The following is a 23,931-nucleotide window of genomic DNA, read 5'->3' on the forward strand; positions in this document are numbered from 1 at the left end:
CTGATTTTGATGAAACTTTTTTCAAATTGTTCCTCTCATTTTACTCTTTCCGATATCAAGTTTGCTTCTCTTCTTGGGTTTTGGTTTCCTTTCATTATGAAATGGATGGAGAGATTTATCATGTGACTGTACCTGAATTTTCTGTTCTGTACCAGAGCCCAGCAAATGGCCACGTTAACGTTGTGAGAACGACGACTAAAACAATTTGAAGAATTGGTGATGTCACCTGCAAAAGAAAAAATTAAGAAAGATATTATATCAATAATGTGCTCCTACATGTTTATGTACATAACATTACTGAGAAGAAAAAAATGGAATGCATCTGGCAGTCTTGCATCTGCATTCACAATTTAATATACAAATGTAGGATGTACGTACATGTACTGCAGTAGTGTTGACTTTGAAAACAAATAAGCTGAATATTTTTTTTAATATAAAAAATGGATAATAATATCCCTTGTCATTGACCTCAGATCTGTAATAGCTCCATGCTCAGATGAGCTTGACTAAGTTAGAGACTGGTTAAATCCATTTCCATTAATCTTCTCATACAAGTTTCAATTGATTTGATCAAATATTGTTTTGGAAATTATAATTCTCAACCTTTGATACATGTTAAATTGTGTTAAAGTTGAAAATTCATAGACCGCCAAAGGATCTTTGACCTTGATCATGTGAGCTGATGCTCATGCTTAATGATTACCCTTATGTACAATACCTTGAATTACGCCCTACATGTATGTGTAGCACTTTCAAAGTTACAATGACATTTGAAAAACTTAACCTTGATAATTATCATGTTGTTGACGACGACACTGCCACAGTTGGAAAAGCAGTGACTTTGTCTCTCATGTATGTATGCAGGCGAGATAGAAAGCACAGCCGACTAATTAACATTTCATGAACATACGTAGCATGAATATAGTATAGGCATTTTAGTGATGTTTTCCCCGAGAGTTTAAGAACCTTACCAAAACTACATGTACATTTGCATTGTTCTTGATGTTAACGAGATAATCGCTAATGACACAACTGATTAATGAAATCAGTAAGTAACTAACTAGACTGTTTGGCAACTGTCATCTCTAAATATAATGCCGTGCCAGGATCTTCGTGGCATGACCTTCCAATGAAAAACAAACAAATTGCAAATGTCTACATACTAGCTAGACAGAGGACTGCTGTAAATAGTGTACATGTAGGTAACGGACACATTCCAATCTGGTGGGTGTTTCATGAAGCTGTTCGTATAATCAAGTTAAGAGCGACTTTAAGAACGACTGGCGATCCTTTCTTGTGGTAAATGGTACAGTCATTCGCAATGGTTAAGCGCGTAAGAAAGGTTCACCAGTCGTTCTTAAAGTCGCTGTTAACTTACAAACAGCTTTATGAAATGGCCCCCTGGTGTGTGTTTCATAAAGCTGTTCGTAAGTTACATGAGCGACTTTACAAACGACTGGTGATCCCCTCTCAAGCGCTCAAGCTCAACCAACATCAGTGAAAAGTTGGTGTACATCATTACCACAAGAAAGGATCACCAGTCATTCGTAAAATCGCTCGTAACTTACAAACAGCTTGATGAAGCACCCACCTGATATCTGGGGGACGTCTTACAAAGAGTTGTGATTGATCCGATCAATCGCAAAAATGGAAAGCCAGCAAAGTCAACATACATGTATGAAATGCAGGTTCACTCAAAAGATTTTCTAGATATGAATGTACATTATATCCACAAGTTCATTGATTTCTTGACAATTTGGTGTGTTCTCCTTTGTTTACAAAGGACATTTTGCAAATTTTCTGTAGAAAAATTTATGGCACTGATGGATTTCCATAGAGTTACGATTGATTGGATGAATCCTGACTCTTTGTAAGACAGGCCCCAGGTTGGCCTGACAACAAAGTAAAGAACAAAACACACAAATGAAGGCTTTTATAGTGAACTGAAAATCAACTAAATAATTACAACTCGTGATATCATTGACAAGCAGCACCCCGGCCCCTTACACACATACAAGTACATGTATATATAAAAGCCACCTTGATGTCAAGGACTTTCCCTTTAAAGGGGAGTTCACCGTGAAGAAAACTTTCACATAAAAATAGCAGAAAAAATAATAAAAATACTGGTGAAGGTTTAGGAAAATCCATTAAAGAAGAAAGTTATTCGAATTTCAATTTTTTTGATTTTTTTACATCACATTAAATGCGAGTAGCTGCTCCATATGCTAATGAAATTTAAAAATGCATAAATTTCATTTTTTAATGGTTTAATAGTGATAACTTCTTTTTTATTCTCTTTTTTAGGAGTGGGTATGAAACTATTTGTGTATACATGTACATGTATGTATGTACTAATTTACAATAATTACCATTTTCAATTTTCTGAGAAAATTACATTTCATTTATTTTTTTACAAACGATATGAAGGAAAGCTGCTCGCACATGACGTCACAAATCAAATAATCAAATTGATGGATTTTCTGGAAAACATTGCTTCAGTCCATTATTAAAGAAGGAAAAGCAGAGCTAGCTGTTTAACAACATACTGTATTTCAAGTGTTGAGAAATTGATTTCTTCAAGTAAAACTCTTGGGTAAACTGATACATGTATGTTGATCCCGGTGAAGCCTGGGGTCTGTTATACGAAGCCGAGCAACCATCGTACAAGAATATCTTTGTGACTGACTGCATTGCCCACAATGCACAATCAATCATAAAAATCAAGCTCACAATCAAGTGCTATCATTTGTGTATGCAGGACCGTGGAAGACTACAGCCAGGATCTCAGCCTCAAAACAGAGGATTTCCTTTCATCAAATCGCCATCAAATCTATTTCCCTCAACAGTTCCATGGATCAGTTTCCTTTGCCCATATACTTCAGGTTTATACCACGGTCTAACGCTATGCTAAAATCCTGGGGAGCCAAAAAATAGTTTATACTGTATATTTCGTATGTTTACTATTTTGTTTTCTTTTGCTTTCATAATGAAAAAAAATCACTAAGTTATCATTCCCAGACAATGATGAACAATTTGGGTGTCATAAAATTGAATGTGTACTGTTAGGGATATGTGCTCCAATTGGCTCTCCATAGTTAAACCACAACGTTAAACCAGGGTTTAATTTAAACCCGAGTTCAGAATACGGGCCCTTTAGTTTAGCCCAGGGAATTCACAGCTAGAGACAATCGGACAATTACTGTCTGGTCCATCTACATGTATGTATCTTGAATCTCTACATAGTACAAACGCTGTTTAAAATTTATACAACACTCGCTGATTATTATATGAACCTTACTACATCAGCTGTTTAATACATGTAGTTGAAAGTAACAAGCATGCTTGATTATCGAGAATTAAATATAATAAATTAAACTTTGTTGTTTTAGACTTCAAACACTTGTAAAACCGTAAACAACTACTGCAAGTGTAGTATAAACATTCAAACAGTGTTTTTACTGTGTAAGACTACAACTAATCCCGGGGGGGGGGGGGTGGTGGGGGCCACTTACATAGACAAGTGGATACCATGAGTAACCAAAAAAAAATGTAAAAATTATCTCTTTTTCAAGATAGGGCACGTTACGTACTTATCGTAATAAGGGTGTCAAAAACACTAAAATAATGAAAAAAGGGTATATATTTCGCTATATGGGAAAACTATGTGTTTACGGTCTAATTATACTTTATAAAGGATGTACATGTACTTTTTGCCCCAACACTACGTGTTTAGGGTCCAATTTGAGCAAGGTGTGTGGGGTGGTACTACATGTAAACCCATGAAAGTAAAGGTTAACCTGGAGTCTGTGACATAACAATTAAGATATCGTTGAATTTGTTTAGGGGGTCAATTCAGGGTCAATTCAGAGAATACTTGTCAAGGGAACCATTTTGTTTCCAATACTTGTTAAGGGTAGGGTTTCACATGACACCAATGCTTGCTAAGGGGTGCATATTCAGAACATGAAAAATACTTGTTTAGGGTGCTTTTCGAAACCCCATGGTCACGCAAGGTATCCACTCGTCAATGGAAGTGCCCCCTACCCCCCCCCCCCAGGGACCTTTTACCAGAGAAAAATGTCTTTTTAAAGATTTCAGTTCAAACCACTGATTGCATACATGTATATGGGTGTTTTATTTTTAGTTATGATGGAAATCAACAAATACCCCCAACAAGGCAAAATTCCATTGAGCCTAATGCCCTAAATGACCTTTGACCTTGGTCATGTGACCTGAAACTCAGGCAGGATGTTCAAAAAACCTTGATCACCCTTATTATATGTCCAATATACTTTCTAAGTTATGATGACATTTCAAAAACCTAACCTTTGGTTAAGGTTTGATGTTGACGACACCGATGCCGTCGGAATAACAGTGCCTATAGTCTAGCTCTGCTATGCAGGCGAGACAAAAATCATTAAACTGGACAGAAAACGAAAATGGATTTATAGCTCTGTGAAATCTCTTTAACTCGAAAGTACCAAAACACAGATGTATTTGTCACAAACATGTCGTGCTGCGGGAAAAATTTAATTTAATTCTTTTTCGGCACTACTTTCGAGCTCACCAGCACAGTTTTTCTACATTGTATTACAGTTTATATTGGACCCTGTGAAAATTTCATGGGATCTTTAATAGCTTTCCAGGGCACTGCAGGGCATTTCGGCGGCAAATTTTCCCCAAGCCCCATTTATTCATTCCCCTGTGCATGCATAGCGGCAATACTGATTTCTACTTACCTGTAAAGAGATGGCTAGTAGATGGAACTCCGACAACCAGAGCTTGCTCATCATAGCAGCCGTGGCTATACAGCCTACTAAAATGAAGACTTGAAGGGCTTTGTGGAACCAGTGGAGGTAAAGTTGCTGTCCTATAAAACAATGACTGACAGCCAGAAGCTAGGGGGAAATAAAAGGAAATAAAATTGTTGAGAATGGAATTAGAAATGAAGAGAGAGATAGGGTCAAGAGTGATGAGAACAGGCAAAAAAGTTTTTTTATCATTTTTTCAGTTTATTTATTCATTCATTCATTCATTCATTTATATTCATTTATATATTGATATAAAAAAAAATGGGGGGGGGGGAGCTTTTCATGATTGTTTATTAAAATCTGCAATGTTGCATGTATTGCTTCGAAATCAGAAGAAATCAAATTCTGCAAAGGTGCATGAAGTAATCTGAAAACTACATGTGTAGAACAATTTACAAAAACCTACAATAATTATAAGTATTAAAAGTGAAAAATAAGAAATCTTCAATCAAACTGTAACCTGTCAATCGAATATGGCGGAATAAAAAATGGGTTGAGAAGATTTTTTATTAATATCAAAAGAGAGAAGACTTACCAATAGCATGCATAAATATATCAGAGCGATGACACACCATGAGAATAGTAGAGTAAACCAATCAAACCAAACGCTAAAATCCTCCCAAATAAACCTGTATCAATTAAAAGATTAAAAAAATGCTGCTTCAATTCACTTTCTGAAGTTTTCTTTATATTTCCTACAAAATTCTATTCTACATGTATGATAAAGAGAAATCATAAATCTGGTTCATCATGATAAATGTGCTTTTATATTGCACGTATCTAAGCGCTTACAGATCGGCTTCAATCAGTCATTCCTGCATACAATTTACATGTATGCACATCCTCCACTCCCTGGGTAGTATTCAAGCCAGTTGACATTGAGGCACACATAAAGACACAATTCTGAACAAGCTGCAGTACAATGACTTTCACATCCTATCAGGAACCTATCAATTGCTAACTGCCCTTTCACACGGTACCAAAATTGTAATTTGAATGATGATTCCAGTGAAAAATAATTATAATGACGAATTTCTAGCACGTGTGAAACCAAACTAGAATCACAGAAATCACAATCACGAATTCAAATTCTTCTCTGGAGGTGAATTCCAGTCAAGTTTTACTCAAATTATGGTACGAATTTTACGTCTGAAAGGGTTGACCTCCAAAACATCTTTTGAGGGGCGGAGCTTACGTGACCTTTCAAGCACTTCCGTAGATAATACAATTGTCATGCACTCATCGTAGTTTCTTTTTTGCAATGCAGTGCTTTGATTGGGTTTGATTGACAAGTCACCAAGGACACAATACCGTCTTTGCTCAGGAATTTGAGTTCAAATCACAGTTTTCGAGTGAACGTGTGACTAGTACAATGATTCCAAAGACAAATTGCAATTCATTGTAATGATTCAAGATTCTTGTGTGAAAAGGCCCTAAAGTACCTGGGTTGAGGGTGGCAAGTGTGGATTGATGCCTTGCAAAGGACATGTGTACATGTACTGTACACTTTTCATTTCATCAAAAACAATAGAAACCATTTTAATAACACAGCGTGTGACACTGGCACTGGTCCAACGGTCCCAGACCAGTAAAAATTGCTGTCGGGCCAGTAACTTTTCAGAAATAGCCAGATATACTGACCAGTCTGACATGACCAGTAAGATATATATCAAACTAAAATGATATTTTCCCCTCTTTAGTAAATAATAAAAATGGCTTTGGCACCTTAAAAAATGTTTTTCCAAAATTGAGAAATGGTTCTCATGAATAATGTTGCGCGTGTGTATGTGTTTACCGTTTATTAGGTTTTTTTTTGGGGGGGGGGATAAAAGCAATAAAAGACAGCAAGAAAAAAGTTATGATTTCCTTTATTTTGGGGGACCAGTAAATTCTAGGTTCGGACCAGAAAAAAATAAAAAAACTGGGTATCTACTGGTCCAACATGAATAGGTTGGACCAGTAGAATAAAAAGGGTTAGTGTGGAACCCTAAATAATACCAATTCACATAACTTAAACTAAAATGAGTTTGACATTTTGCCATGGAGGTGATTTGAAGCGAAGGCTTTCAAAAATCTGAAGAGTTGGTACATGTATCACGAAGAGAAAAATCAAACTCTATTGGCAAAACACTAACAAATCCATCAAGTTTTGCTTGACATACATGTACAGTGTACTGTAGAGATATGGACATCTTTGTCGAGTGCAAATAAGGGAACAGATGACGTCATCCGCTATATCATTTGTATGATTTATAAAAATTTAAGCTGAATTCGTCCTTGAACATGTAATGTGATTCATTGATAAGGTACCTTTAAAGAATAGTAAAAAAAAATATTGTACATACATGTATACAATGAAATACATGTACAAGTGAGTGTGTTACATCATTGCCGACTTGACATCTTCTTTGCTCATAAATACTTGAAGCCTAAGGTGTCTACAGGTTACTGGTACATGTACATGTATTTTATACTGTACATGTATGAAATGGTCAACCTGTACATTATATACATGTATGTACCCGTTCGTACAAAATTCAGGAAATTACTTTGAAAAGATGTTTAAATGACCTACATGTATATGTCAGACAGGAATCCGATCAAACCAAACAGATCCACAATGTAATGTAGTGAAGTACATTATGCACAGACATTACATGTATGTATTGGAAGGGGGTGGGTCTCGGGTCTCCGGGCGATGATGTCAGCATGGTGATGACTCATCCGTTAGTCATACCTTGTACATTATAGATCAGCATCTTTATACATACATGTAGTATGTTCAGACCATACAGTCCACTGCCTTCAAAAACTCTATACTGCTGATGTCCAGGGTATTTTTTTTTCTATTTGACCCTTCTCTAGCATGGTATGGGCAGAATAAAACTTATACAGTATCTGAAGCTTTCAATTAATATATCAAATCATATTTTGTAGATACATGTACATGTAAGTGGCCAAAAGGTGTTTTTTAAATGAAATTAAGACTTGAAAATTGACCCCCAAAAAATTACATTTAAAGAGAGGGCGCTAGGTACATGTATGAACCCACATCAAATTTGAATCTGAAATTTAAATCTGAATATTCAAAGACCACTACACTTTCATAATGACTGGAATGTTTATTTTGTTGACCCTTTTCCAAAGCTTTTTAAAACAAAGCGAACTCTCACCAGGGAAAAAATTACATGGGACTCGAGGCGAATTTGCCCCCAAATTGCTCAAAAGAGCCCTGGGATACATGGAGCGAGCAAATGATACGCCCGCCTGTAACGCGTAAAACAGAATTATTGCTCAAGCAAGAAAAATGGAAGGTGGCGACTTGACCTATGACCTTTTGACCTCAAAATCAATAGGCTTCCTGAGATCCATACTAGTATCATACACAACAAATTATATGAGCAGGTTATCGCGTTTACAAAGAAAAGTTAACGGATGGACGAACGGACGGACACCGAGCGTGATACAATAATACGTCCTGTATTAAGACGGGCGTATAAAAAAGTGCCCCAAAATTTCCCCATTCGATGCAATGTAAAAGCTTAACTGGTCTGGTAATGAATTGCAGACTTGGCAAAAAGTATTAGAACACCCAGCATATTTACCAGTAATAAACTGTTTTCATTCAGTTGGCCATTATTTAAAGGAGAATGAAACTCTTGGAGCAAGTTAGCTTTTGTGAAAGCAGAAAAATCAAAGAATAAGATCAACAAAAGTTTGAGTAAAATAGGACTAGCAATATAAGAGTTATGAGCATTTGAATGTCGAGATCACTAATGCTATGGAGATCCTCCCATTGGCAATGCGACCAAGATCTATGATGTCACAGATGAACAACTCTCCCCTTTTGGACACTGAAAATATACCCCAAAACATCTCTTTTTGCTCATTCTAATCATATGACAAACGATTCATCAATGATATAATGTTGTGAAACCTCTGTACTTGTCCTCTCATAAAGAGAACACCTCACCTTGTGATAGACTCTATAAAAGTGAGAATATAAGTGAAATAAATACTAAAGTAATGAGGGAGTTGTACGTGTGTGACATCACAGATCTTGGTCGCATTGCCAATGGGAGGATCTACATGGCATTAGTGATCTCAATATTCAAATGCTCATAACTTTCTTATTATTCATTCAATCTTCCTCAAACTTTCAACAATATGTTTCTTTGATTTTTCTCTTTGATATGGATTCAGCTGGTTTCAAGGGTTTCATTCTCCTTTAAAGATGTACCTACATACAGTACATGTACTGTAGTTGAAATGTCTTCAAATCATGTCATCAATATGCTTAAGAAAACTATATCTTGTAGTCATGCATTTTAAACTTGCTCTATTGTGTGTTAGGCCACTAACTGCAAAATCTTAAACTCATGCACCGAGATCAAGAAGAAAGTGTCATAACGTCAAAAATATTTAATTTCTCCCTAGAAAAGTAGGCTTATACATTTTCTGAAATTTCTGATAATTCAAAAAATGGCATACAATAGAGTAGGGTAAAGAAGTAAAATTTCATGTGGCAATTTAAAAGAACAAAATTTGAGGGCCCCAGTATTCTTTAATTTGGAGCCCTTACTTTAATGATTAATTCCCCTCTACCTCTGGCTATAAATTTCTCACCATAATTTAATCGCTAATGAAAATTCCAGTAAAAAGTCAAAGGGATTGTAATATTCCTTAAAATTTGAAAGGGATTTATTCATTTCATGAAAAAAATCTCCAGTTTGAATCATAATATTTGTTTTTATTTAGGTCATATTATGACCCAGGGAGGGGGCTAATTCCTGCTACCCCCAATGAGACCACAGTTTCTAAAAACATGGCAGGTATTTGGGGCCATTGTAGAATGAATATTTATTAAAGTCAGCAAAGTGTTATCTCAAATACTGTTTGAGTTGTTGCCGTGTATGTAATTACCATTACGCATTTATCTACATGTAACATGTAGCCATTTAAAAAAGAAGAAGATATAATTATAATTAAACTTTAACCTCACAGTGGTAGAATGTTTGAGAGGTGATAACGGAGGAGTCTCTTGTTAACATGCCTGGCACTTTGCCACATTCATTAAACAAATATGCAGTGTATACATGCTGAATTACATAAACATTTCTAAAAAGAGTAAAATTCATTGAAAAAAAAAATGCTGAAAATGTCATCAATGGCCCACAGGCCACACTTTTTTTTTTTTTTTGGGGGGGGGCTCAGCCTTATAATAGCTAAAAACAAGACGGTATAATACAAGTATTAATCGAATTTCACCCTCACTCAGTAGGTAGTTTCAGGCCACAGGCCTAAAAGTCAGTTCCAGGTAATTTCTGATCAGGAAATTTACCCCGATCAGAAAATACAAGGTAATTTTGGAAATGTGAAAGCAAATTACACGTAATCTCCCCGAAAGAAAATACCCGCTAAATAGTAGGTACTACATGTACTTGTCAAAATTACGAGAACTTTCGCAGGGATTTTTCCAAGGTTGCAGGTATTTTGGCAGTGTGAAAGCAAATTACGGGAACTATTAGCACAGCATGTAGTAGGGCGCGGGCGCTGTGGGTGGCTGCCCTGCAAGCGATTTTGAATCTCGCACCGTGCCTGCTTAGCAGACCGTATACTGCGCATGCTTGTACTGTAACTTCAGGAACTTATCCCGCAGGGTATGTTTTGGGGGTGTGTGAATGTGGGAATAATTAACAGGAATTTACTTGCCGGAAAAGAGTTCTCGTAATTTAACGGGAATTCTTGTGATCGAGGCGGTTTGAAACCACCTAATGTGGATGTAGAATGTTTGAGAGGTGATGATGGAGGAGTCTCTACATGTAGTTGCATGTCTGGCACCTTGCCACATTAATTAACAGTCTATGACCAGTACAGTATACTCCTCAAACACAAAAATCAACACTTATTTCCTGCCTATTACATGTACATGTCATGTACAATGTAAAACTACTTTCATACAACATTTACATTATCAGGAGTACATGTACAGGCAGCTGACAAAGATGCAGTTCATAGGCTCAACATAATCATATTTTCTAGGTTAATATCTATTGTATTAAAATATATCCATTGTTTTTATTAGTTAGTCAGCCCACTTGCCCACTTTGAAACATCTGAAAGTGCCCTATAACTATTTTTATTAATCTGTTAGAACATGATATCATTATCAAACAGGAAAAAATATCGAAACACTTGAATCAAATTATTTTTTGTACATAATGGAGGATTAATTTAAAAGAGAGAGAGAGAGCGGAAACAGATCTGGTTGTTAGTAGAAGAAGGAAAAAATAGTCAAAATTGATGGATTTGCTTAAAACACCAACCAAACCAATCGCTATCTCATAGTAACCTTTGATCAAAACTACTGCTACTGCTACTACATGATCATAGCAAAGTATGCACAATGTAAGCCCTATTGGGTGTATAATAGTCTGCAGACACAGAGACTGATTAAAACTTTGAACAACAAGTGGGTCTTCTCACAAAGACTAGCACCGGGCCTTCAGTACACCAGGCATTATGGGTTGCACATTCAGACCCCTTAACTTGAGTTTAATAAGGGCTTGCACAGCAGACTGTAGGCGTACAAGTGGTACATTTGTACTGTATAAAGATAACATACATGAACAACTTTTAACACATAGTAATGTACATTGTAGGTTTGTAGCAAAGAACAAAATCAGTCCATGAGAATTTAAATCCACATTAATAAATGAAGCTTGAAATTCTTATTTTGCCCTCATCCGGCTGACCATAAAATGCAAAAGAAACAACCAAACAGAGTCGTTATTTTTTTTAGCAGATCAAAAATATACAAATGCAATGTTTTTGTGAGAAAATGTCAGATTTGGGCAAAGAATTTGTTCAAATTTGAAAAAGGCTAGGAAAAACAGAAAAAGCACTGAAATATACATTTTGACTGCATGATATGAGTTGGTTTGTTGGGGTGGACCTTACAATTACCTTTCAGTATTCTACTTGATATTTAATGATAACGTCTTAAAGAAACTCACCAGTTGAGGTCATCGGAATCATTCTGTGCTATGAGCCAGAAATATAGCCATATCAACATGAAGATGAACGATGTCACTACTACTCCGAGCCAGATCTTCTCGTACTTAAAAAAAAAGAAAAAGGAAGAGTCAAATGAAATATGAAACTGAAAGTAATTGTTATATAAGAAATCTTTTTTTTTATTAAACATGTGTTATTTTGTTCCATTTTTATTTCAGGTACATGGGCACATACATGTACATCATGTATGTATAAAGCACATTAATGATCATGCATATGAGCCCACATGTACATATACATGTACTGTACAGTATGTAAACTATTAACATTATAGCAATTCACTAAAAAATACATGTATGTAATCCTCATAAATGTATTTCATAAGGAGATAAACAGGAAATCAATACTTTGTTATTATCATACTTCCTGTACATGGACAGAAAAAGTACATACAGTGTACAATGTGTTAATGTATAGTAGATTTTGTTGACAGTTTTATATACTGTATGATGACTCATTTTTCTGCACGTTTGTTTGTCATTGACCAAAACCTTTCAATAGGAACAAATTTCCTTGAGGCTTTCACTGGATAAGGTGCTACTGTTTTTTTTTATACTATTTCCTTGTTTTGTCTAAAAGCAATAAATTAATGAAATGTATTACAGAAAAAAACAAATGGAAACCATTACCTTGACATCTAATGGAAAAGGATTGATATCCAATGCATTTTAATGAGATGCTTTATACAATAAAAGTCAAATGTTAAAAATTCTTTTATAATCACATTATCAAACAAATCAAACACAAGTTTAATCTGTAGGTCTTATCTGGTTTGTTTATAAATGTACTGTAGCACTGTAAAAAATATTTACTCTTAAGATCAAAAGTATGATGTACATGTATTTTAGCTATTAAAAGTAGATTACATCTTCTGTATCTTTTCTTAATGTATAAAATGTGTATCCAATTCTTTTTTAATGAAAATCAAACAGGAAATCATTATTTGAATGATTACATGTAGGTGGCTAGGTGCATCACTAAACAAATTATTGCCTTTTTGCTATTCAACCAAATGTAAATCTCATTCTCATGTAGAACATTTTCATTATAATTTACTTAATTTCAATGTGACATCTTTCCTTGATGTACATGTACATGTACATCAAGGAAAGATGTCACATTGAAATTAAGTAAATAACGGAAGGTATATAAAATATATTTTTACTTGTTAGCACCTCAGAACAATTTTAAAACGTTCCTGGTTGTCCGTTTAGTAATCTGAGATATTTACAACTTCTATTCTGTTTTTTTTTCTTTCTGCCAATGTCTGAATAATACGTCATTTATATATCTTTTTGGAGAACGGGATTTCATAACGAAAGGTATATAAAATATATTTTTACTTGTTAGCACCTCAAATCAATTTTAAAACGTTCCTGGTTGTCCGTTTAGTAATCTGAGATATTCAAGACTTCTTATTTTTATTCTGTTTTGGTTTCCTTTCCGCCGTTCCTTTTGGAGGACGGGAGTTCATAACGGAAGGTATATAAAATATATTTTTACTTGTTAGCACCTCAAATCAATTTTAAAATGTTCCTGGTTGTCAGTTTAGTAATCTGAGATATTTACGACTTCTATTCTGTTTTATTTTACTTTCCGCCATTGTCTGAATAATATGTCATTTATATTTCTTTTTGGAGAACAGGATTTCATAACGAAAGGTATATAAGATATATTTTTACTTGTTAGCACCTCAAATCAATTTTAAAACGTTCCTGGTTGTCCGTTTAGTAATCTGAGATATTTACGACTTCTATTCTGTTTTATTTTCCTTTCCACCATTGTCTATTAAATAATATGTCATTTATATATCTTTTTGGAGAATGGGATTTCACAACGAAAGGTATATAAAATATATTTTTACTTGTTAGCACCTCAAATCAATTTTAAAACGTTCCTGGTTGTCCGTTTAGTAATCTGAGATATTTACGACTTCTATTCTGTTTTAATTTCCTTTCCACCATTGTCTAAATAATATGTCATTTATATATCTTTTTGGAGAACGGGATTTCACAACGAAAGGTATATAAAATATATTTTTACTTGTTAGCACCTCAGAACGATTTTAAAACGTTCCTGGTTGTCCGTTTAGTGATCTGAGATATTTACGACTTCTATTCTGTTTTATTTTCCTTTCCGCCATTGTCTAAATAAACTGTCATAAATATATTTCTTTTTGGAGAACGGGATTTCATAACGAAAGGCATATAAAATATATTTTTACTTGTTAGCACCCCAAATCAATTTTAAAACGTTCCTGATTGTCCGTTTAGTAATCTGAGATATTTAGGACTTCTTATTTCTATTTTGTTTTATTTTCCTTTCCGCCGTTCTTTTCGGAGGACGGGAGTTCATAACGGAAGGTATATAGAATATGTTTTCTCTTATTAGCACCTCAAAACAATTTTAAAATGTTTCCGATCGTCCATTTAAGCAGCGCGCACGCGCGCACATGTATCGTGAGCGCACGTAATGCGCGCGAGCGTAACGCAGCGGCGCGGCGCTATATTTGGGTGTTGGAAAATATTATCAATTTTGAAAAATGCGCCACGCGTAATTCCTTACTTTGCGAGAGCCCTGCATGTATATCTGATTTGATTTTACAATGAAAATCTAGATTTAAACTAGAATCATGTCAAGAAGTTCTGTTGTCTTTTTGCAAATATTAGAACTGTGCAAAACAAAATACTGTATCTACATGCATGGTGTTCAATAAATTTAATTAATCAATGTCAGTAAATTTTCTTTTCAATTCTGATCACTTGCCAAAATAATGTTTAACATGTGCTGAGTGTTTGTGTATAATCTCAAATGCTGCATTTGTTATTGTAGGTGATCATTACAAAAATTGTAGTTGACTCAGGGAAGGAAATAACTTTTATTTTGAAGAACTATGTTTTCTTTCAATTTGGAGCAATTTATTGAATTTCAAGGGCTAACATTTTGTGCAGTATCACTGGTACTGCATTCAGAATATGACTTTTTTAATACTTTTTTAAAACTGCTGGTGTCAGTTCTTAGGGCATCTTGCGAAAGTTGTTGCCCAAAATCATGTGTGAAGGGGGGGGGGGGGTTTCACCCTCATGTTTTCATCTCCTACACCGTTTCAGACTTATTCTAAAGAAAAACAATAACCTACCAAAATCGTAGGTTCGGTTGATCTTCTGTAGCGTTTCCATCGGCAACCGTATAAGCCAGTTACGCAAGACAAACAGACCTGCTGACGATACTTCTGTTCCTTCTCAAGCCTGACATGAGAAACCATGTTGATAATAGCAGGTGGTCCTTCCTGACCACTTTTAATAAAGCACCTCAAGTACGAGTGGGATGTCAATGAGTCATGTATTTCGGAACCATTTCAAGTTTGGCAAAGAAAAGAAATACATGAACCCAACAGATGTTTGTTCTCTTTGAAGTAGGAAACTTCTCTTGGTATAAATTGAGCGATCAACAAGTGTAGACCTCCCTAAAAAACAAAACAATGCTTGTTGCAGGCTTTTTCCAAGAGTCTTGTTTGGTTGACTAATATCCAGAAGTAGATCTCACAAATTTTATTCCGTAGCAGCTATTTTCCTGATATTTATCAAACATGGCCATGCACTGTATTAATTGAGGGGGTTGGTCAAATGTGACAGGCGGCTCTTCCTTGTTGTATTAGTACTGCGGTGGAAACACAGGCTCCAGATCCAATGCGGAGAGGTCAAATGTGTCTAGCTCTACACACATTTCCTTCTGATTCTGACTAATCTAGGTTCATCACCTGACCCATCCAGCTCAGGCTTATAATCCTCAGTAGACAAGACGGCTGACTTGAAAGATTATATCCCAGTCCTGTCAAGAAATAAGAAAATAATTGTTCCAATGATGTACCATTGAATCAAAGAAAATCAAAGAGCACTATTCATCAAATCATTTGAATCCTAGGCTATTTGAGGTACATTGAGGACTGGGAAGCATGAGGCCCCCCCCCCCCCTCCCCTTCTGATCTCGGCCGCCATTCGCGCAATCACATCAAATTGTGGCATGCATGTTCTTTACAACATAAACTACAAGCCAGTTTTAAAAATTCCTAAAATTATTTTTTTTTATCATGAATGAAATATGCAAATTTATTCATTAAAAAAATATTATTTGCATATTAAAACCCAATTTCACTTCAGTTTTTCTTCTTTTTTTTCAAGATGTCATCTTTATAATCTTATATAGCCTGGGAGAGTGGGGTAATTGAGGCCCCGGGGAAAATAAGGCCCCCAGTTTAGTTTTTAGCTCACTGCTCAATTATTACAGTGTGAAAGGGATTGCTGTTTGTGTGGTGTTTGAGACAGTTCCTTTAAAGGACAAGTCCACCCCAACAAAAAGCTGATTTGAATAGAAAGAGAAAAATCAAACATGAATAACGCTGAAAACTTCATCAAAATCGGATGTAAAATAATAAAGTTATGACATTTTAAAGTTTCGCTTATTTTTAACAAAATAGTTATATGAACGAGCCAGTTACATCCAAATGAGAACACGATGATGGCACTCACTCACTATTTCTTTTGTTTTTTATAATTTGAATTATACAATATTTCAATTTTTACGAATTTGACAATTAGGACCCCCTTGCTTGAACCACAAAATGTTAAAATAATGGAATTCCATGTGTTCAGGGAGGAATTAAACTTTGTTTCACATGACTGATGAGAAAATCAAAATATTTCATATTTCATATAATAAAATACAAAAGAAATAGTGAGTGGGTGATGTCATCGGTTCCCTCATTTGCATATCGAACAGGGTGTGCATATAACTGTTTTGTGAAATTAAGCAAAACTTTAAAATGTCATAACTTTCTTATTTTACATCCGATTTTGATGAAATTTTCAGTGTTATGCTTGTTTGATTTTTCTCTTTCTATTCAAATCAGCTTTTTGTTGGGCAGGACTTGTCCTTTAATAGCACATATCTTGAGCATAAACAATTCCTCACAGCCCAATACACATGGCCCAGAGGAGCACAAATGCAGTCACCACCTCAAAATCAAAATTTTGAAAGTAGCATTGCCACTCTAATGAGGCTGTTACTGTACCCACCCAGTATCTTTGTTTCGTAAGGCATTATTGTATGCATGCCAGTACTGTGGTAAAATTCACCACTTTCCCTGGTTTTCTGACTTGAAGCCTCTGAACTTAAAATGCCCGATGGGGCAAATGAGCCCCCCCCCCCCCCCCCCGGATTAAAACATAACACACTGTAAGGTTACCTCCGTTAAAACAGTAAAATGCAGTGTATATATCTCCACACTTGCTTACACACTAAAAGTGTTTATTTCCATTTTAAAAAATATTGGATAGGATTTTTGAAATAATCATTAACTGGGTGCCAATGGGAAATTAATTATTAATTAGTCCTCTAATTATTCAGTAATTGTATCAAACCAACTGAACTATTAATTACTTTGATTACAGCAAAATAGTTTTTAATCAAGGGCCTTACATGTATTTGCTCCACTTCAATGGGGCAAATAAGACCCCCTGACAACAATGTCTTATGCTCATTAATATGCAAATGAGATTAGTTCTCATATTTCGATTGGGTAATCTATTGCATACCTAGTATTAGAAATCTAATTCATTTTTCTACTGCTATGCATTAAAAATATATGACAAAATTATAAAGAAGGTGGCCTTATTTACCCCACTCTCCCCTACAGGTTTTCACTAAGAAATATTGCAGAGTCTAGATTTTTTTCCTTATGTATTCTTTTTAGGTGGTCTGTCTATGACAGATCACCTCTTAATTTCGTCAGAATTTTCTTTATTATTTATTTCTTTATTTATTCTTAACCCTTATGTTTGTCGCCAACTTTTCTCGTAATTGGCTCAATCAAAGTGGCTGATTTTTCTGTCATATACAGTTTAGAGTCCATCATAGAGATGGCATACTAAGCTTTTCAAGGTCATCTGATCATGATGACGTCATCTATGCGCCATTTTGTAAAATTCTTAATTTGATCATATCGACATAACGGATCATCAATAATTAACCATATTTACATCAAATAAACTTTAGGTCAAAGGTCGTCCGTCAATGTCATGTAAAGGTCATGACGCGCGCGTCAAAGCTAAAAAAATCCTCAAAATGGCCTATAAAAATTTGTGGGTACGTTTCAGGTCATTTTAAGCATTTCAAAATTTGCGCGCGCACATATATGCGCACGCGTTTCCGCGCGTAACGCCTTAACGCAACGCAAAAACACCGTTTTTTTTATATAATTGCATTGATAATATAATTCTGAGCAATTTGATACCTTGATCAACCTTCTACGACCATTAATGAGGGAATGAGCACCCATGAAAGTTTGCAGCACGCGTGCGCGAGAGCTCTTTCCATAGGCTCTATATGGGCAAAAACATGCCTATTAAAAATTCACTGTACAGCTCTTTAAATAGTCCGTTGACCCCCAATTTTTTTTTCATATATCGATAGAGTATGAGTTGTAAATTTGATTTCATGTCACCATTGTCCCTCAATTTGATCATGACGTCATCAAAATCGCGCCTAAACTGAAAATTTCATTTTTTCAAAAATTATGTCATCAAATTTATGCAAATTTGGCTCTAACTCTGTGAATATTGTAAAGTCAAAAAGGGGCCTAAGCTTTCGATCCTAGCAGAATCTTCTGCTAGGATCGAAAGCTTAGGCCCCTTTTTGACTTTATAATTTACTCCATTGGCTCTCTTTTATTAGATAAGCAGTTTTCAGCAGCTTCTTTTTGCTATCTGTGGATATTGGTCAATTTTCGCCCAATTTGGATATGTTGTAGCTTTAATACTCTTTCTGAGTTATTGCCTTTATTTTTCATTTTAATGAACGGATCATCCTGAAAAATTGCAAATAATACAGGCATTTCATTTTTACTCATTTTGCGTGTAATCTCTATGGGACATGACTATTTCTCAAAACTAGATTCTACATTCCTCTATTTCGTGAGCCATATCTCCACTTTTTCTTGTCAGTTCTCCCTGAGCTTTTAGTATGTTGTAGCTGAGATTCTAGGCTTTTGCAAGTGTTCCCTCCATTTTTTTATCAGATGTCGGGATCATGCCTGTTTTTCGCTTGCAAAATTGGGTTTGTAATTCTCAAATTTGCTTACGTGTAATGATTGTAATCTCTATGGAGAATATCGTGGCTGAATGGATAACGCACTTGACTAGCGTCTTTGGGGTCTCAGGTTCGAGTCCTGGGGTGAACAAGATGATTTTTTTTTCTTTTTACCAACTCGTACATGATCCTTTATGACAATTAAAAGGTATAAAAGTTAAAATTTAGCAAGATAAAACAGATTATAATGACTTTTTTTCATATCACATGTATTTTGCGTGTAATCTCTATGGGAATATCGTGGCTGAATGGATAACGCATTTGACTAGTGCTTTGGGGTCCCAGGTTCGAGTCCTGGGGTGAACAAGATGATTTTTTTTCCTTTTTTTTTTCTTTTTACCAACTCGTACATGATCCTTTATGACAATAAAAAGGTATAAAAGTTAAAATTTAGCAAGATAAAACAGATTATAATTCCTTTTTTTCATATCACATGTATTGTCATATATATCAAAGAGAAATTTGTCAGTGCTTTATCATCTCCCGTCTTTCACAACCATAATGAACATTCAGTTGTCATCATGATGATCATATTAATCTGCATGAACATGGTGATAGTGATCATGATGGCGAGAATAAGGACAGACCACCTAATCCGTCCACATGACGAATTAAAATCCAGTATAATTTCTTTTATTAAGCATATCCTTGTTTTGTTCTTTTTCATTGTTTATCTCAATGAAAATTATTGCACACCATTTAACATACGTAGACTAGTTCAAATGTCAGACTCAGAGTCTAAATTTATTCCTATGCATCCCTTCTCGGGTATGGTGCAGTAGTATGGGATCAATACCTGCAAAAGGACACAAACAGACTCGAAAGTGTCCAAAGGAGAGCAGTTCGCTTCATCACAGGGAAATATGTGTCTAGAGATGAGGGTTTCATCACAAACAAGCTAGCAGGTGGGTGTTTTAAAGCTGTTCATAAGATAAGAACGACTGGTGATCCTTTCTTTTGGTAAATGGTATACACCATAGGCGATGGTTTAGCGCGTAAGAAAGTCGCTCTTTACTTACGAACAGCTTTAAGAAATGATCCCCTGAACTCCATCTCCCAAGCCTGAAGGAAAGAAGAAGGAACCCCAAACTCATCCTCTACTTCAGAGTGGTCAGGGGGTTGGTGCCAGCTCACCCAACCCAAAATTTTGCTCAACCTTTAAAATCTAAACGATGTATCCGTGCCAAACAATTTGAAAACTGTGACACTACACTGACTACAAATATTGAAATAGGCAAGTGACAAATAATAACAAAGGCTACAATCGAATCACAGCACGAACTGAACAATACAGGAACTCGTTAGACATCCACTATCATTGAGTGGAATCACCTGAGTGACGCTGTCATCAACTCATCATCGACAAGCTCATTCAAGAAGGCCATTGATAGAGCCTTTTAACCTTCACTGCGCCGTCTCTCACACGATGCGTTTATGCCCAGGAGGGCCCTGCATCGTACACATCCAGATCTAGATCCACATCCTAGATTAAAGGACAAGTCCACCCCAACAAAAAGCTGATTTGAATAGAAAGAGAGAAATCCAACAACACTGAAAATTTCATCAAAATCGGATGTAAAATAAGAAAGTTATAACATTTAAAAGTTTCGCTTAATTTTTCAAAACAGTTATATGCACATCCTGGTCGGCATGCAAATGAGTAGAGTGATAACATCATCCACTCACTATTTATTTTGTATTTTATTATATGAAATATAAAATATTTTTATTTTCTCATCATTCTCATGTGAAACAAAGTTTAATTCCTCCCTGAACACATGTACTGTAATTCCATTGTTTTAACATTTTGTGGTTCAAGCAAGGGGGTCCTAATTGTCAAATTCGTTAAAATTGAAATATTGTATTATTCAAACAATAAAAAACAAAAGAAATAGTGAGTGACATCATCGACTCTCTCATTTGCATATCATTGAGTTGAGCATAGAACTGTTTTGTGAAAAATAAGCGAAACTTTAAATGTCATAACTTTCTTATTTTACATCCGAGTTTGATGAAGTTTTCAGCGTTATTCATGTTTGATTATTCTCAGTTTATTAAAATCAACTTTTTTCTTGGGTGGACTTGACCTTTAATAATGCAGACGAATCGGAATGAAGAACAGTCACCCTTATGGAATTATATCTCCCATTGATTTTGTGTAACAAGGTTTACTACATGTAGATCTAGCAATACACACAAACTAAAAAGTGAGCCATTTTAGGCATGACACTGCGTCATGAAAAGTCATGATGCCATAACAGTTAGAACTAAGTTAGGTTTACGTCGTGCCATCGCGAGACTTCAAAGAAAGAAACTTGTCATGACAAAATTTGCGGACAAGTGCGTTCCAGAAATTGCATGAAAAGTGGTCGCTAACTTCACCCAGCATATCCTTATCACACTATGATAATCAGAGTTGAAAATAGACGGGAGCGACGAGTGATTCCGCCCTCGTGTGCTTGGGAATCACTCTCGCAACTGCCAAGTGTCGAGCGACTCCCAACATGAAAATCGCTCCTGTCCGGGCCCGTCCAGTCTCCCATTTACGACTGCATAGTAGTCAGACAGCCAGGCCAGCGCAGCTGCAGTTTTTACTTTCATGCATCGTCGCATTCTGATGTGTAACTGAGTGGATATTTTTAGAATCACGGGTGCTGCGTTTCAGAAAAATGCGTATCGAGTTTCAAACATTCGATATTCCGGGTACCATTTTTCAAAACACTGCACGGTACCGGCACCAGGTCTCGCCATAACTTTGATAGTAAAAAATTTCCTTTTTTATTGGATTAATTTTAAATATACCATCCAAAATTTGCAAGAAAATAAGATCGTGAACTCAGTTTTTTTTTAATTTAGACTCTAAAGTAATTTTCGGCGACTCCACTTCCTAAATCTGAACTAAGCCACTAGGTGGTCTGGAAATATGGCGTAGATCCCTCAATTTTAAGACCAAAATTAGGATTTTCAGTGCAGATTTTTGGTGAGTAAACAGTCAATGCCTGAGTGTACAGTATATGTATTGGCACTCATGCAGTTTCATACCCGCCTGTGTTACGGACTTGCGGTGATGATTAACCGAGAGCTGTACTGAGTTCAGTGGCTGTGCTAGCGTAGTCAAAGCTTAGCTTCATGAATAGTTGACATGTTGAAGTTAGCTGTCAGGCTGTGATGCATTCAAATGATATTTCATAAAATATTTTTCAAGTGAGTTTTTATCAAAAAGTAATTATGAAAATGATTCCTCTGAATACAAATTCTGTTCAAATTTGATAAACTTCATCCTCTTCAATTTGATGGACAAAATTGTATAAGTTAGAACGTTCAGTTAATTTAATAGGGTCTATATACGAAAATACAAACAATAAACATTAGAAAAAAATTAGATCTAACGTTAGTCTACAATGTAATGAACAATAAATTAAACAATAATTTACAATTATAAATAAACAATATTTACTATTAAATGAATTTGAAAACAAGCAGGACCAGCTGCATTGCGAGACCATGCACTGAAATCTTGATCATCAAAAAAAAAATGGCTCTGGAAAACTGACAATGGCTCTGCCTCTAGCTGGTAAACTGAAAAATGGATCTCATTTTTTTTCAAGATTTCAACACTGATGGCAATTCCCCCTCCCCCATCAATCAAAACAATATAGAATTTTGAGTCTAGAGAAATCTGGCTGATGCAGCTGCCACGCCCCCCCCCCCCCCCCCCCCCCCGATGGGTGGGGGTACTGTACTGGTAGATTTGAGGAGTTAGGCCTAACTTAATACTTTGTTTAGCTTTCAGTTTCAGCTTTCCTTTGCCATTTTAATAAAAATTTATGCATGAATTGAATGGCCACTATTATAGTTTTACTTAGTTATGTGGAAACATGTAGGCCCGGCCCTAATTCCTAACCAGGGAATACTGACTAACTTAGTAACTTAATAAACTTGTTAGACAAGACTGAGTGAGAGAACGCACCGAATGTATTCATCCTAGTTCCTACCAAACCATCATCATCATCAGCCCCCATCATCGCCTCACTCGTCTCAGTTTCACACATGACCGGAAGTCAACTCACCAAAAAACACAACAGACGACAGTGCAGACTTGAACGACGGGATCTGCAATCAATTATGAACGTTGGATCGATCTTGATTATCACCAATGGCCACGCAAAATGATAAACAACTCGATCACTTCATTAAATAGTCTGGAAAATTAAGCTACCACTAAAAACAGTGCCACTCAAGCATTTTTCTTGGCGAGTCGAGAACGGGGTCGAAAATGAATCTGAAAAGTCGGGAGCTCGTATCGATATCATCGAGAACAGAAAACTGTACTTGTCGACGATATAGATGGCGTCCTGGCAGAAAGCTCAGAGTATACTCTAAGAAAGCTAAAAAGTGATGGGGGCCCAGATCGATGATGACCATCCAAGAAGTTCCGAGTGAAATATAGCTAACATACAAACAAAACTTCAGTCTTAAGGACGACCCCCCCCCCCCCGCTGGCATAAAAATGTGGTGCTTAAGGGCCATGGACCCCTAAAAAGTTTCACGACCAAGAAAGAAGAAGAAAAGATACCAACGTACCCCCTCCCCCCGCCCCGTCCCCGGCTCTCGGCGTTCGGCATTCATTTTAATTATGCTTTACTATATTCAGTTTTCAGCTCATCATGTCACATACGCTGCCAGGCTCAGATGACATAAAGATATTACAATGTGAAATAAAAGAAACATACTATACACTGAGGAATAAACTTTTCACAAACAAACATTCATTTTGTTGATATACGACGGTCAATATATTGAAACATTCTATCTCTAATATGCCACAGACAGTAAATGGTAAAAAAATTGTTGTTTTGTTGCCTCTGTATTAACTGACAGGCCCACTGTTCAA

The 23,931-nt window shown here is 35.8% G+C and overlaps 1 protein-coding gene across 2 annotated transcripts in view; it reads right to left on the reverse strand.

Annotated features, from left to right (window-relative positions):
• LOC129279187 (glycerophosphodiester phosphodiesterase domain-containing protein 5-like) overlaps positions 1-23,380 on the reverse strand; it is a 42,820-nt gene extending 19,440 nt beyond the window's left edge. The window contains exons 1-6 of one of the 2 annotated variants that reach the window (XM_064110842.1): positions 23,108-23,380; positions 15,031-15,722; positions 11,831-11,934; positions 5,350-5,443; positions 4,743-4,901; positions 133-226 (exon numbers count right to left, since the gene is read on the reverse strand). In XM_064110842.1, the coding sequence (XP_063966912.1) occupies positions 133-226; positions 4,743-4,901; positions 5,350-5,443; positions 11,831-11,934; positions 15,031-15,156 (577 nt within the window). In that variant the 5' untranslated portion in view covers positions 15,157-15,722; positions 23,108-23,380. The other variant, XM_064110843.1, reaches the window with a different exon arrangement.
• Between the last annotated feature and the right edge of the window lie 551 nt (positions 23,381-23,931).

The sequence above is a fragment of the Lytechinus pictus genome, chromosome 16 (assembly GCF_037042905.1).
Source record: "Lytechinus pictus isolate F3 Inbred chromosome 16, Lp3.0, whole genome shotgun sequence".
In the NCBI taxonomy this organism is placed as follows: Eukaryota; Metazoa; Echinodermata; class Echinoidea; order Temnopleuroida; family Toxopneustidae; genus Lytechinus; species Lytechinus pictus.